Raw genomic sequence first — 14,027 nt, forward strand, 5'->3', positions numbered from 1 at the left:
GGTGCCCCAGAGCATGAAGGTATAAGATCAGCTATAAACGGCTTGAGAGTACAACAAATGATACACAAGTTGTACCCAAGTCAGCAGGCTGTGGGGCGGAAGGTTGTATGATATAAGAAGACAATCTCACTTCCTTTCATCTTAGCATTAGTCGGACCCGTCTGAGTATGCTGGCCTTCGTTTGTGTTACTGGCATAAGACCATGATTAGATCATCACTTAGCAATCCAAAAGGAACTGACAAGATCACTAGGAAAGCCCTTCCCTGGACAGTTGAAGAAGCCACGTCCTGGAGGCTGAGTGGCTGACCAGCGACGAGGCATTATCCAGTGTCCTCCACACAAGGTCCACGCCCAAGCTTGGAGATGTGCGAAGAGAGCTGTTAAGTTAATTAAAAGCCCGGAGAAACCATGAAGGAAGGTGCAAGAAATGACAATACATTGGCCTAATGCGGTGGCCCCATTATACACGCCAACATACCCAACGTCCAGCGTTTGCGGTGGGGCAAGCACTGTGTTCCAGCTTGTGGTTTAGCTTCCATGTGACCCACTGAACTTGGCTGGTCCTCAAGACCAGCACTCTGTCTTCAGCTGCTTCCCAGAGATTCTGTGGCCCTGACAGGAGACGGTGCCTGTGACATGCATGGGCACAGTGGTGGCATGCAGGGCGGGTGTTGGATGCATCTCTGACATCATTCCTGCTGCGGCTGTTACAACACACTTCCTTTCAGAGTCCGCTGACGCACAGTGCGTGGGGACAGCTCAGTGGACGGCTGACCCATGCTTGGAGCAGGGAGGTGCAGGACATCCCCGGAGACATTTACGTAATTTGGGGGGCAGCTGCTGTGTTAATGTTGAGCATCAGCCTACATAAGCAAGGAGGCTGTGGCGGTTCCAGGTTAAGGAAGGCTACTTCGTTCTTAATAACATTTATAAGGATTTTTTTTAATACAGAAAAGAATACAGGGAAAAGCAAAAATGCTTTCCATCCCACCCAGATGGTGCAGGAGCACATGTGCATGGCTCAAGGTGCAAACACAGAAGCCACCTGCCCCTTGGCCGTGGCTCCTCTCCGCTAAGGGGACTGTGACAGCAGTGGCATGGCTATCCCTATAGGAGGGTTTCTCTGATGCCACTCAGGCTGTGTTCACATGTCCCTTAGCTGCCAGGCTTGCTTCTCATCTTTTCCTGGGGATGTGGGTTTGGGCCTGAGCAGGTTTTACACTAGCTGTGGCCTCTGGAAGGGCTCACTTCAGGTAGCTCCTGCCTCTGACTCTTTACACAGCTCTCCCGAGTCCAGCCGCTTTCCGTCTTCTCTTGCTCTTGTGAGGAGGTTCTAGTAATCTGGCCACAGAGGGAGGGGCAATGCTCAGGGGAGATGGGGTGTTGTGATAGGGCTGCATTTGAAACCACAATTAAATATAAATCCTCTGAAAAGTAAATTTTTTTCTTTCAAAGGGAAGAACAAATAAGCAGTTTGGAATACTACATTTAAGATATTATAGTCTTTAGTGACTTGTATTTTTTATTTTATTTTATTTATTTGACAGCGAGAGCATAAACAGGGGAAGCAGCAGAGGGGGAGAGAGAAATAGACTCCCTGCTGGGCAGGGAGCCCAATGCAGAGCTTGATCCCAGACCCTGAGATCATGACCTAAAGCCAAAGGCAGCTGCTTAACCATCTGAGCCACCCAGACACCCCTAGTGACCTGTATTTATTTGAAGTCTGTGGTATCCCTCCTTCATAATAAACTTCGAACTGTCGTGGCTATTGATCACAGGCTTCCTGCTGCAAGGCTGAGCTCCCCCAGCCCTGCCTTGCTGAGGAAGTGGGTGGGTGTGGATCACGCCCCAGTACAGGGGAGGACACTGAAGCCTAGAGTGGTTCAGGTCACATGGCGGAAGAGCAGCAGAGCTAGGATTTGAATCTGTGCCCATCTGATCCCCCAAAGCTGAGTTCTTCCTGGTATGGGAAATTTTCAGTTGTTGACATTTTAAAAAGTGTATGAATGATAAAATAAATTGAATCAAATTCATTAAGGACTAATTCCTTACTACGGGGCTGTACCTTTTATCACTGAACTGTCTCAGATCCGTGGACCTGGGTGGAGCACACAGTTGTCATGCGCACGCTGTTGGCTGGGATGAAACCTCTGTGGCATCCTCATCCTTCCCAGGGATGGCATGACGGTTTTGTTATCCCCTGTTCTCGGCGCTGCTCATAGTAGAGACATCTGTGGTTATTTCTGCTGGGTGAATGAATCAGTGTTGCCTTCTGAATAATTGAGCTTTTTGTTGTTGTCTCTTCCTTTGTAGAGACTTAAAGCCTGAGAATATCCTCCTCGATGACCGCGGTAAGTAAGTGAGCTTTTCATATCTAAAGCATAAGACTTTGTTAAGAGGGGTTTGGTTGGGTGCCTGGGTAGCTCAGTGGGTTAAGCCTCTGCTTTCAGCTCATGTCATGATCTTGGGGTCCTGGGATTGAGTCACGATGGGGGGCTCTCTGCTCAGCGGGGAGCCTGCTTTCCCCCTCTCTTTCTGCCTCTCTGCCTACTTGTGATCTCTCTCTGTGTGTCAAATAAATAAATAAATAATCTTTTTAAAAAAAGAGGGACTTGGTTACAGAAAGTTAATGTGGGCTTAGCCCATTGTTGCAGAATAGAAACAACAACGAAAAGGGAAGCTCTTTGGTACGTGTTCTTTTGAAAATACAACAGAGATAACATTGTCATTCCCCTGTATTTAGGCAAAAAGCAAAGTTGGTCATAATTTTCAGTTAATAATTGAATTTTAAAGCATATTAAAATAAATTCACTGTAAGAACATTTTTCTCTCTCATACTGCTTGCTGTTGGTCCACATCTTGATTTTTCCCTTAGAAGTGTATTTCCACCCAGGAGCTCCTAAGAATTTTCCTTTTATAAAAATAACAAAATGAGAGGCACCTGGGTGGCTCAGTAGGTTAAAGCTTCTGCCTTTGGCTCAGGTCATGCTCTCAGGGTCCTGGGATCAAGTCCTGCATCGGGCTCTCTGCTCAGCAGGGAGCCTGCTTCCTCCTCTCTCTCTCTGCCTGCCTCTCTGCCTACTTGTGATCTCTGTCTGTCAAATAAATAAATAAAATCTTTATTAAAAAATAAATAAAAAATAAAAAATAAAAAATGAGGGGCACCTGGGTGGCTCAATGGGTTAGAGCCTCTGCCTTCGGCTCAGGTCATGATCCCAGGGTCCTGGGATAGCCCCGCATCAGGCTCTTTGCTCAGCAGGGATCCTGCTTCCCCCACCCCCGCCTGCCTCTCTGCCTACTTGTGATTTCTGTCTGTCAAATAAATAAATAAAATCTTTTTTAAAAGAAAAAAAATAATAAATGGTTGTTGAATTTTGTCAGTGCTTTTTTCTATCAAAGTGATTATATGTTCTTTTTTCTGTTAGTATAGTTAATTTTCAAATAGTAAACTAACCTGTAATTTCTGAAATAAGTCCAAAGTGGGCATAATGAGTTATTCTTTACATAGATTGCTAGTTTCTCTCTTCTGATATTTTGAAGATGAGGCTGGCTCTGTTTTTGAGGGCCCTGGATCACCATGTCTCTGCAGTGCTGGAAGCACCAGAGCCCTGCTGTGTCTGTGTCACTGCACACTCTCTGGGAGCCCAGAAGTCTTGGCTTAGCTCCCAGGTGCTCCCAGCCTCCGCAAGAGTCCCAGGTGGGAGCAGCCGGAGAGTGGCTGTGTGTGTCCCCTACGCCTAGTGAACAGCCTCTGGTTTGACCAGGGTTTATAAATGCTTCTGGGAAAATACTTGTGTCCCTTGCAGCTCCCCTCTGATTGGTTCTCCACACAGGGTCTCAGTGAAGCACATCCAGGAACTGCCATGGCTCACAGATGCCCTTAATGTATAACTTATGTGCACCTGTGGTCAGTAGTAGTATGGGCCACCATGACCTTGGCTACCTTGTCCCAAAGCAGGTGCCAAGTGTCATTTCTTTGGTGCTTACTGTTACTTATTCTTTAGATACTGTGGACCTGGTCACATTCTTGTTAAGAATGGAAAGGAATGACAGAACTTTGTTTTGCTTTTTTGATTTCAGGAGACTTTCAATCTTTTCTTTTTGCTTACCTACTCTTTTAATTTTAAAAAGTGTAATCCTAGCTATATTTTGTGACTTATAAATGCAATGGATGGTAGGTTTTTTAGTATCCTGCGTTTAAAATTCCCAAGAACTAATTTCTACCAGAAACAATAGAACATAGGAGCAACTCTCTCCTTTCCCATCTTGACAGCTTGTCAGTGTTTCTGTTTTTGTCTGTAAAGCATAACCTGACATTTGTGGTGAAATTAGGTTTAAAAGAGATGATTATCAAGAGAACTACAGGCCAATATCTCTGATGAACATAGATACAAAAATCCTCAACAAAATACTAGCAAACCGAATCCAAGAATACATTAAAAAAATCATTCACAACAATCAAGTGTGATTTATTCCTGGGATGCAAGGGTGGTCCAGTATTCACAAAATAATCAACATAACATATCACATCAATAAGAAAAAGGATAAATCCACATGATCATTTCAATAGATGCAGAAAAAGCATTTGACAAAGCACAACATCCATTCATGATAAAAGCCCTCAACAAAGTAGATTGAGAAGGAACATACCTCAACATAATAAAGGCCATATATGAAAACCCACAGCTAATATCATCCTCAGTGGGGAAAAATTGAGGGCTTTTCCCCTAAGGTCAGGAACAAGACAGGGATTACTCTCACCACTTTTATTCAACATAGTACTGGAAGTCTTAGCCACAGCAGTCAGACAAGAAAAAGGAATAAAAGGCATCTAAATTGGTAAGGGGAAGTAAAACTTTCTGTATTTGCAGATGACATGATGCTATATATAGAAAACCTTAAGGACTCTGCCAAAAATCTGCTAGAGCTGATAAATGAATTCAGTAAGATTGTAGTATACAAAATCAATGTATAGAAATATTTCTATACATCAATAATGAAGCAGCAGAAAGAAAAACTAAGAAAATAATTCCATTTGTAATTATGCCAAAAATAATAAAATACCTAGGAATAAGCTCAACCACAGAGGTTAAAAGCCTATACTCTGAAAATTTTAAAACATTGAGGAAAGAGGGGCACCTGGGTGGCTCAGTGGGTTAAAGCCGCTGCCTTCGGCTCAGGTCATGGTCCCAGGGTCCAGGGATCGAGCCCCGCATCGGGCTTCCTGCTCGGCGGGGAGCCTGCTTCCTCCTCTCTCTCTATCTGCCTGCCTCTCTGCCTACTTGTAATCTGTCTGTCAAACAAATAAATAAAAATTAAAAAAAAAAAAAAAAAAAAAAACATTGAGGAAAGAAATTGAAGATGATACAAACAGATGGAAAGATATTGCATGCTCATGGATTAGAAGAACATATATTATTAAAATGTCTAAACTACCTCCAAGCAATCTACAGATTTAATGCATTCCCTATCAAAATATCAATGGCATTTTACACAGAACTAGAACAAGTAATCTTAAAATTTGTATGAAACCACAAAGACCCAAATAGCCAAGGCATCTTGAAAAAGAAAAACAAAGCTGGAGGTATCACAATTCCAGATTTCAAGATATGTTATAAATCTGTAGTGATCAAAACAGCATGATACTGGCACAGAAAAAAGACACACAAATCAATAGAATAGAATGGGAAACCCAGAAATAAACATATACTTATGGGTTTATTTAATTAATCTTCAACAATTAATCTTCAACAAAGGAGGCAAGAACATGCAATGAAAAAAAGAATATGCAATGGTCTCTTCAATAAATGGTGTTGGGAAAACTGGACCACTTTCTTACACCACATACAAAAATAAACTCAAAATGGATTAAGGACCTAAATATGAGACCTAAAACCATAAAAGTCCTAGAGGAGAACACAGGCAGTAACTTCCCTGACATTGGCCATAACAATTTTTTTTTTTTTTTTTTTTTTTTTTTTTTTTTTTTTTAGATATGCCTCACAAGGCAAGGGAAACAAAAGCAAAAATTAAGTTTTGGAATTACATCAAAAAATCTTCTGCATAGCAAAGGAAACAATCAATAAAACAAAAAGACAATAACAACAAAATAAACACAAAAAGACACTGAATAGGAGGAGATATTTGCAAATGACACATCCAATAAAGGGTTAGTAACCAACATATATAAAGAACTTTTAAAACTCAATACCCAAGAGACAGTCCAATTAGAAATAGGCAGAAGCCATGAACAGACATTTCTCCAAAGAAGACATCCAGACAGCCAACAGACACATGAAAAGATGCTCAACATCCTTCATCATCAGGGAAATGCAAATCCAAACCACAGTGAGATACCACCTCATACCAGTCAGATGGCTAAAATAAAGAACACAATAAAGAAAAAGTGTTGGTGAGAATGCAGAGAAAAAGGAACCCTCATGCACTGTTGGTGGAAATGTAAACAGGTGTGGTCACTGTGGAAGACAGTATGGAGGTTCCACAAAAAATTAAAAGTAGAAATACTATATGATCCAATAATCACACTACTGGGTACTTACCCAACGAATATGAGAGCATGAGTTCAAAGGAATACATACACCCCTATGTTTATTGCAGCATTATTTACAATAGCCAGACTATGGAGGCAGCCTAAGGGTCCATTGACTGATGAATGGATAAAGAAGAGGTGATAAATATATATTTGATGGAATATTATTCAGCCATAAAAAAGAATGAAATCTTGCCATTTGCAACAACGTGGATGGATCTAGAGAGTATAATGCTAAATGAAATAAGTTAGTCAAGGAAAAACAAATAAACCATATGATTTCACTCATACATGGAATTTAGGAAACAAAACAAATGAGCCAAGAAAAAAAAAAGAGAAAAACCAAAAGACAGACTCTTAACTCTAGAGAAAACTGAAGGTCACCAGAGGGAGGTGGTTGGGGAATAGGTGAAACAGGTGAGGGGAATGAAGAGGACACTTATCATGATGAGCCCTGAGTAATATATGGAAGTGTCGAATCACCATACTGTACACTTGAAATTAATACAACACTATGTTAACTATACCAGAGTTAAAATAAAATTTAAATTTTAAAAGGCTGGTTGGGGCCCCTGGGTGGCTCAGTTGGTTAAGTGTCTGCCTTCAGCTCAGGTCATGACCTCAGTGTCCTGGGATGGAGCCTTGTGTCCAGCTCTCTGCTCAGCAAATAGTCTACGTCTCTCTCCCATGCCCCTCGCTCTGGGCTTGCTTGCTCTCTCGAAAAGAAATAAATAAAATCCTTTCAAAAAAAGCTGATTATCATCTGTTTGGGGTTTTTAGGTACATTTACTGTTTGTCCATCCTAAATATGTCAGCCCTTTTTTTTTTTGAAAACATAAATTAAGTGGAACTTGCTTTGTGAAATTTAACTGGTAGTTGAGATAAAAAAGAAAACTATCATGCCTATATTTTCTATATAGGAGACTTCAGTATTATGAAATAGGTATATTCCCAAAAAGCAGGCTGAGCAGTGAATCCTTGTAAAGACTAGTAGCATTTTATTATTGACAATGATTTTAAAGGACATCCTATATGTCATATTCTTTTATCTATAAAATATATATCAAAGATAAGGATACTATTTTTAAAACATAAACCCAATACTTTTATCACATCCAAAAGTATTTAGCAACTCTTTGGGGCACCTGTGTGGCTCAGTTGGTTAAGCATCCGACTCTTGATTTTGGCTTAGGTCATGATCTCAGGGTTCTGAGATTGAGCCCCGCATCGGGCTCTGTGCTGAGTGTGGACCCTGCTTAAGATTCTCTCTCCATCTCCCTCTGCCCCTCCTATCAGCTTTAAATCTTCCTTAATTATTTCATAAGTGTTTTTATAGTTGTGTGTTAAATGTAGCATGAAGTTCATATTCCATTTGGTTGATATCTTGTTGAGTTTTAATTTTCATAGGTTCCTCCTCCCTGCTTCTTTGTGTCATTTGTTTGTGAAACCAGTGTTATGGGTCAGAGTGTGTGTTTCTAGAATTCATGTCATGAAGCCCTAACCCCCAGTACCTCAGAATGTGACTGTATAGCTGACCTTTGAACCATGTGGGGATTAAGGGGAGCAGCTCCCCAGGCAGTCAAAAATCCGCATAACTGGGGCCCCTGGGTGGCTCAGTGGGTTAAAGCCTCTGCTTTCAGCTCAGGTCATGATCCCAGGGTCCTGGGATCGAGCCCCACATCCGGCTCTCTGCTCAGCAGGGGGCTTGCTTCTCTTCCTCTCTCTCTCTGCCTGCCTCTCTGCCTACTTGTGATCTCTGTCTGTCAAATAAATAAATAAAATCTTTTTAAAAAATCCGCATAACTTTTCCTTTTTATGAGAGAGAGAGAGAGAGAGAGAGGAAGCTGGAGAGGGGGGAGGTGTAGATGGAGAGAGAGAGAGAATCTTAAGCAGACTGAACTGAGGGCAGATCCCGACACCGGGCTCGATCTCACAACCCTGAGATCATGACCTGAACTGAAATCAAGAAGTGGATGCTTAACTGAGTCACCCAGGTGCCCCCACATACAACTTTTCAACTTCCTCAAAACTTAACTACTATAGCCTACAGTTGACCAGAAGCCTTACTGATGACATTAAACAGTCGATTGACACATATTCTGTATGTTATGTATATTATATACAGTATTCTTACAACAATGTAAGCTAGACAAAAGATGTTAGAGAATCACAAGGAAGAACAGTGCATTCACAGTGCTGTTCTGTACTGAAAAAAAAAATGCGTGTGTAAGTGCACCCATGTAGTGCAAACCCATGGTGTTCAAGGATCTGCCATGTTTGGAATGGAGGTCTTTAAAGATGTGTTTACAGCTGAATGAGGTCACTAAGGAGAGTCCTAATTGCATATGACTGGTGTTCTCCTAAGAGGAGGAGATGGGATGCAGGCGGGCACAGAGGGAAGAGGCTGTGAATACACTGGGCAAGAGCAGTAGTCTACACTCCAGGCAGAGAGGCCCACCCTTCCAGTGTCCGGGGCTTTGGGCAAATAAACATGTCCTTTCAGCCCCCAGCTCTGGCACTTTGGTAATGGCAGCCCTGACAGGCTAGAGCATAGACATCTGCCATAGAGAAGTTCCTGGTGTTAGGGTACGGAGTCGACCACCCCTCAGACAGAGAACACTCTCGATAATGCAAGTCACACAGCGAGGTTTATTTCCAGCTAGCTGGGGTCCAAGTGATGAAGTCCCAGAACCTAAGTCAGGTTCGGTGGGGTGAGGAGGTTCGGAGCCGACGACTAAAGAAAGAATTCTTAAGACGTCGTTGGTGCAAAATGGTGGTTTATTAAAGCACGGGGACAGGACCCGTGGGCAGGAAGAGCTGCTGCCCCGGGTTGTGAAGGTGGGCATGTTATATACCCCATGGTTGGGGGGAGGTGGTGAAGGGATGGGAGGTTTCAACAGAGTTCTCACATGTCAGGGAGGGCCTACAAGGTGCTGGGGGCAGGCCTTGCCCTTATGGCCTGATCAATGTTGTCTTTAGGTCAGGCATTAACATCAAGATAGTTGGGAGAATCTTGGTGGGGTATTATGATCCGGCTATCATTCACATTCCCTTCTACCTCAGTCTCCTCCAGTTTATGGTGGGAGGGAGACATTAGGGCTTCAGGAACCGAGAGTTATTTGCCTCTGGAAATTTGTGCTATTGATAAGGTAACCTCCCTGTTTAGGTCTCTAGGACACCTGTAGAGAAAGGGAGATTCCTGTTCTGCAGGATTGCGATCCCTGCAAGTTAACTATTTATCGTTTTATGGCGGTCAGGGGTGCCTGAGGAATGCTACACATACGGAGGGGAGCTGGTGAAGAGGGGGTGCAAGGCGCCAGCTTTTGCTTTGTCCTCAGCCAGCCTCCTGCTCCCTCATCACAAGTATTTGCCTGGCGCAGCAGGTTTCAACAAGGACCCTGAGCACTCAAAGCCAAGGGTTTATATAGCATTTTCAAGGCACTTTTTCATAGCTACATACATCTCTTGTGCCCCACTTTGACAGTTTAACTTTGTTTAACTTTTTGCCACCCCTGTGTCACCCTAGCGGTTAAGTGAGATTTATGTTTAGAAGAATTTTCACCTTAATTACATTTCCTTCTGCCTCAGCATCCTACAGTTTTATGGTGGGGAGGGAGACCTTTGGCCTCAAGGTACTGAGCCATTTGTCTCTGGAAATTGGGCCATTGAAAAGATGGCCTTTTTGTTGTAAATCACCAGGACTTTTGCAAACCAAGGGAGACTCCCAGTCTAGCAGGATTGTGATCTCTGCAAGTTAACTATTTGTTTTCTTCAACATTTGGTCCCTATGGCACCACCACCTAACCGCCCTGGTGGTATACACAGTGTTGGCCTGTTAGGGACACTCAGTAAAATGGCTTCCCAGCCTTCAGGATGGCCATTCTTATGCTAACCCACTCTTACAGTGCAAGGTGCTGGCTTTTGCTTTGCCAAGATGGCTGTACTTATGTCAGGGCCAGACCCGAGGTGGGTACAGCCTTGTTTTTATTGGCCTCCACCCCTGGAGCTGGTTTCTGGGACTTGTTTTTAAGTCCCCTGGGGGAAGGGGAGCAGGGACAGTTTAAGGGTTAAACAACAAAGTTATTGTTTAACCTCAATGGAAGCCTCTGGCTAAAATAAAAATATGAAGTAGGTCCTTACACTGGCTTGTGGATTTGGCTGGATTTAACATGTTCCCTGCCTCCCTTATTCTTTCGGTAAGCAGGTGGTTCAGTCTGGAGGCTGGAATCGGCCCAGGTTTGATTTCTGGTGAGCATACTTGGTGTGTCCTTCCTGTTGTCTGACATCAGGAGGCATGTGAGGACTGAGCATCTCTCCTTTTACGGTGTTCAGAGTGATGACTGGTTTCACTCCTTGCTCAGCCCGATCTCTCCACTCTCCATTTCCCACCGGCTTTTCACTTAATGGATGAAGGATCAGTATCAAGATACAGCATTTCAGTGGGGCATTCGAATTCTGCCCTCCCGGGTGCACGTAATTGTTCAGACCCATCTGTAAAAAAGAGCTTTCTTTGTTTACCTGTTGGTTCAAGAAAAGCAGGTGAAATATGTGAATGCTTCCTTTTATTTCTGCTTTCCAGGAGATTGTGTTAGTTCGCTTTCATTCTCCAAGATGATCAAGGAGGTTTTTGTTTTATTCTGTTTTGGTATCATTAATAAATGTATGGATTTTAACTATTTGATAGGGTTTAATCCATCGGAGTAATTATTCTTTACTATGTTTTTTGTCCCTTCTTTGGCCAATGGATGTCCAGTAGCCTCTCATGATTTCCTTGTTTTCTGCTATTGTTTCTTACTGAAGATATTCCAGGATGACCTTGTATATGCAATGACGGAGACCTGGAGTCGGCCGTGTCTCCAAGGGGCCTGGTGTGTGGGAAGCCCCGGTGGGGGAGCCAGGTGCTATTGCTGCCCTGCTCATCATTCTTCCCCGGCCTTTTCTGGGAGAGAACACATCTGTTCTTGAGTTTTTAAAAGAAAATATTGGGGCGCCTGGGTGGCTCAGTGGGTTAAGCCTCTGCCTTTGGCTCAGGTCAGGATCTTGGGGTCCTGGGGTTGAGCCCCACATCAGGCTCTCTGCTCAGCAGGGAGCCTGCTTCCCGGCCCCCTCCCCGGCCCTGCCTGCCTCTCTGCCTACTTGTGATCTCTATCCATCAAATAAATAAATACAATCTTGTTTTTTTAAATTTTTTAATTTTTTATAAACATATATTTTTATCCCCAGGGGTACAGGTCTGTGAATCGCCAGGTTTACACACTTCACAGAAATAAAATCTTTTTTAAAAAATAAAATATTCATCATGGATTCATATTGATATTTCTAATTCTCATTATATTTCTTCATTTCACATTTGTGACTTTTTTCTCCTAATGACATTTGCATCATTACGGTATTTTTCTCTGCTTTTTAAAATATGTAACATAGACTAATCTACAACAATGAACAGAGATCTTGCTTATTTCTTCCAGCTGCCTGTGGATGGACTGGCTTGAACTGCCAGGTCCACACTGCCCCGTAGGGGGCTGTTCCAGCCCTCTGTTCTTCCAGTTTAGTGGGACCATGCCTGGCCCTCTGGGCATGTCATTTCCTGCTTTTTTTGCAGGTGTCCCTGGAGGGGTATGAGGTTGAAGGATAGGTTCACAGGGGCTTCGCAAACATTGCGAAACTCCCTGAGGTGGAGCTATGCTGATCTGTGTGCACACCCCGTGCCCCTGCTTCCCCAGGACCCCAGCCACAGACTGCATTCTCAAACTGAGTCTCTTGTCAGTTTGTTGGTAGTTTTACTTTTCATTTCTCAGTGGAAAAAAATCACTTTTCAAAAGAAAAATAAGAAAGGATACTTAAAATTTCACAACATGCCAGTACTCAAACGTAACATGTATGAAAGCAGGAAACATAGACACACTGACTAATGGCAAGCTGAGACTCAAACCCAAGGCCCAGACTCTGCTCCCAGGGCTCCAGCCTGGTGCCTCCCCTAGTGCAGGTGCATGGCTGGGAGTAACGTGACTCAGTACCACCGGGCAAAGGACAAGGTCAATTTTCCTGTCTGAGCCATAATACAGCCTGTGTTAAAGCAAAATCAGTGCCTTGAATGGCATGTTGTGGATTTTTAGTGTTGAGCACATACTTATTGGTTGGTTCATTCATTTCTTCAATATTTATTGAGCACCTACTATATGTAGGTAGGGTGTCAGGAGCTGGAGACACATGGCCAATAAGGTGTGCAGGGCATCTTCCTCCAGGGCTGGTTTATCTTTCCAGACTCTCAAAAGAAAGTTTTCTATAATCTGTTATTTTCATACTGAATTTTGTAACCATTTAAATCTTTCTATATAAAGGCATTAAAACATAACAGAAGTCTTTCAGTGAGTTTCCTTGATTTTATTTATGATTTTACTATGATGATTTATTCTTCGGAGAAAAGCTCCTTATTATTCATCTGCTGTTCCTGTATATAAGCCTACTGGTATTCTGACAGAAAGTGCTTATTTTCTCTTGTGTAGTTCATGTACTATTCATTATAGTTCTATTTATGGCTCTGATAGTTATAGGAAATTAAATAATAAACGCAAAGTTTCTATCTTACCAAGTGGTTGTCATGGTTAAGGGGCTTCCTGATTAGTAAGCAGCTATAAATGATTTCCTATTGTGTTAGTGGACCTGAATGCTCTGCAGAGTATTTTAGTAATTGTGGAGAAGTTAGATGTAATTTTAGATTTTTTTTCTCTACTGTTTATTGTCCTGAATGTGTCAGCATGCCCCCTGTGGTTTGTAATATGCTTGAACACACACAGGGCACATCCGGATCTCAGACCTGGGTTTGGCCATGGAGATCCCGGAAGGGGAGACCATCCGAGGAAGAGTGGGGACTGTCGGCTACATGGGTATGTGAACAGCTGCTTCTGGATACTCGCGCTTTGTCTTGGGGTGCCCACGTCCTCACAGCCCAGAGAAGTTCTAAGCCCCTTGGAGGGAGGACGGGCGTTGGAAGTTTGTACCTGGCCAGAGCTGGGACTCCTGAAGAGTCCTCCTGTCTGTCCTCCTGTTTTACAGAGACCGGGGTGAGGCCGTCAGAGGTCATGCAGCTGAGTGAGGGCAGAATCAGGATAGGATGGGGCCCTCGCTTTGCAGCTGCCACCGTCCTAGGCTCACTGGTCTCCCCAGGCCTTTCCGTACCCATGGTTCCCTGGTACTTACAAAGCCTCTGTGACTGGGTGGCCCTGGTGTGGGGTCAGCTCCCCACCTGGCAGTGCCAGCCTGACTAGGTATGGCCTCTGATATGAGGGACACTGAGGGCCTCTGCAGAGTACTGCAGTCACATCCCTGCCCCACCTGTTGCAGGGGTCAGTGCCCTTGGGGCACCCGTGGGTGTGGCTCTGTGCCTGCTCATTTCTTGCCCTGGGGATAGCACAGACTATTTCCTGTGACCCCCTTTGTTGACTATAAGTGACATGCTTTAAAACCCATCACTCT

General features: G+C 43.5%; 1 protein-coding gene across 3 annotated transcripts in view; it reads left to right on the forward strand.

Annotated features, from left to right (window-relative positions):
• The window catches only part of GRK4 (G protein-coupled receptor kinase 4), a 111,887-nt gene that overhangs the window by 82,015 nt on the left and 15,845 nt on the right, over positions 1-14,027 (forward strand). For all 3 annotated transcript variants that reach the window (XM_032333653.1, XM_032333654.1, XM_032333655.1), the window contains 2 exons: positions 2,315-2,352; positions 13,349-13,438. In XM_032333653.1, the coding sequence (XP_032189544.1) occupies positions 2,315-2,352; positions 13,349-13,438 (128 nt within the window). The remainder of the gene's footprint in view (positions 1-2,314; positions 2,353-13,348; positions 13,439-14,027) is intronic.

Source organism: Mustela erminea, chromosome 2 (genome assembly GCF_009829155.1).
Source record: "Mustela erminea isolate mMusErm1 chromosome 2, mMusErm1.Pri, whole genome shotgun sequence".
In the NCBI taxonomy this organism is placed as follows: Eukaryota; Metazoa; Chordata; class Mammalia; order Carnivora; family Mustelidae; genus Mustela; species Mustela erminea.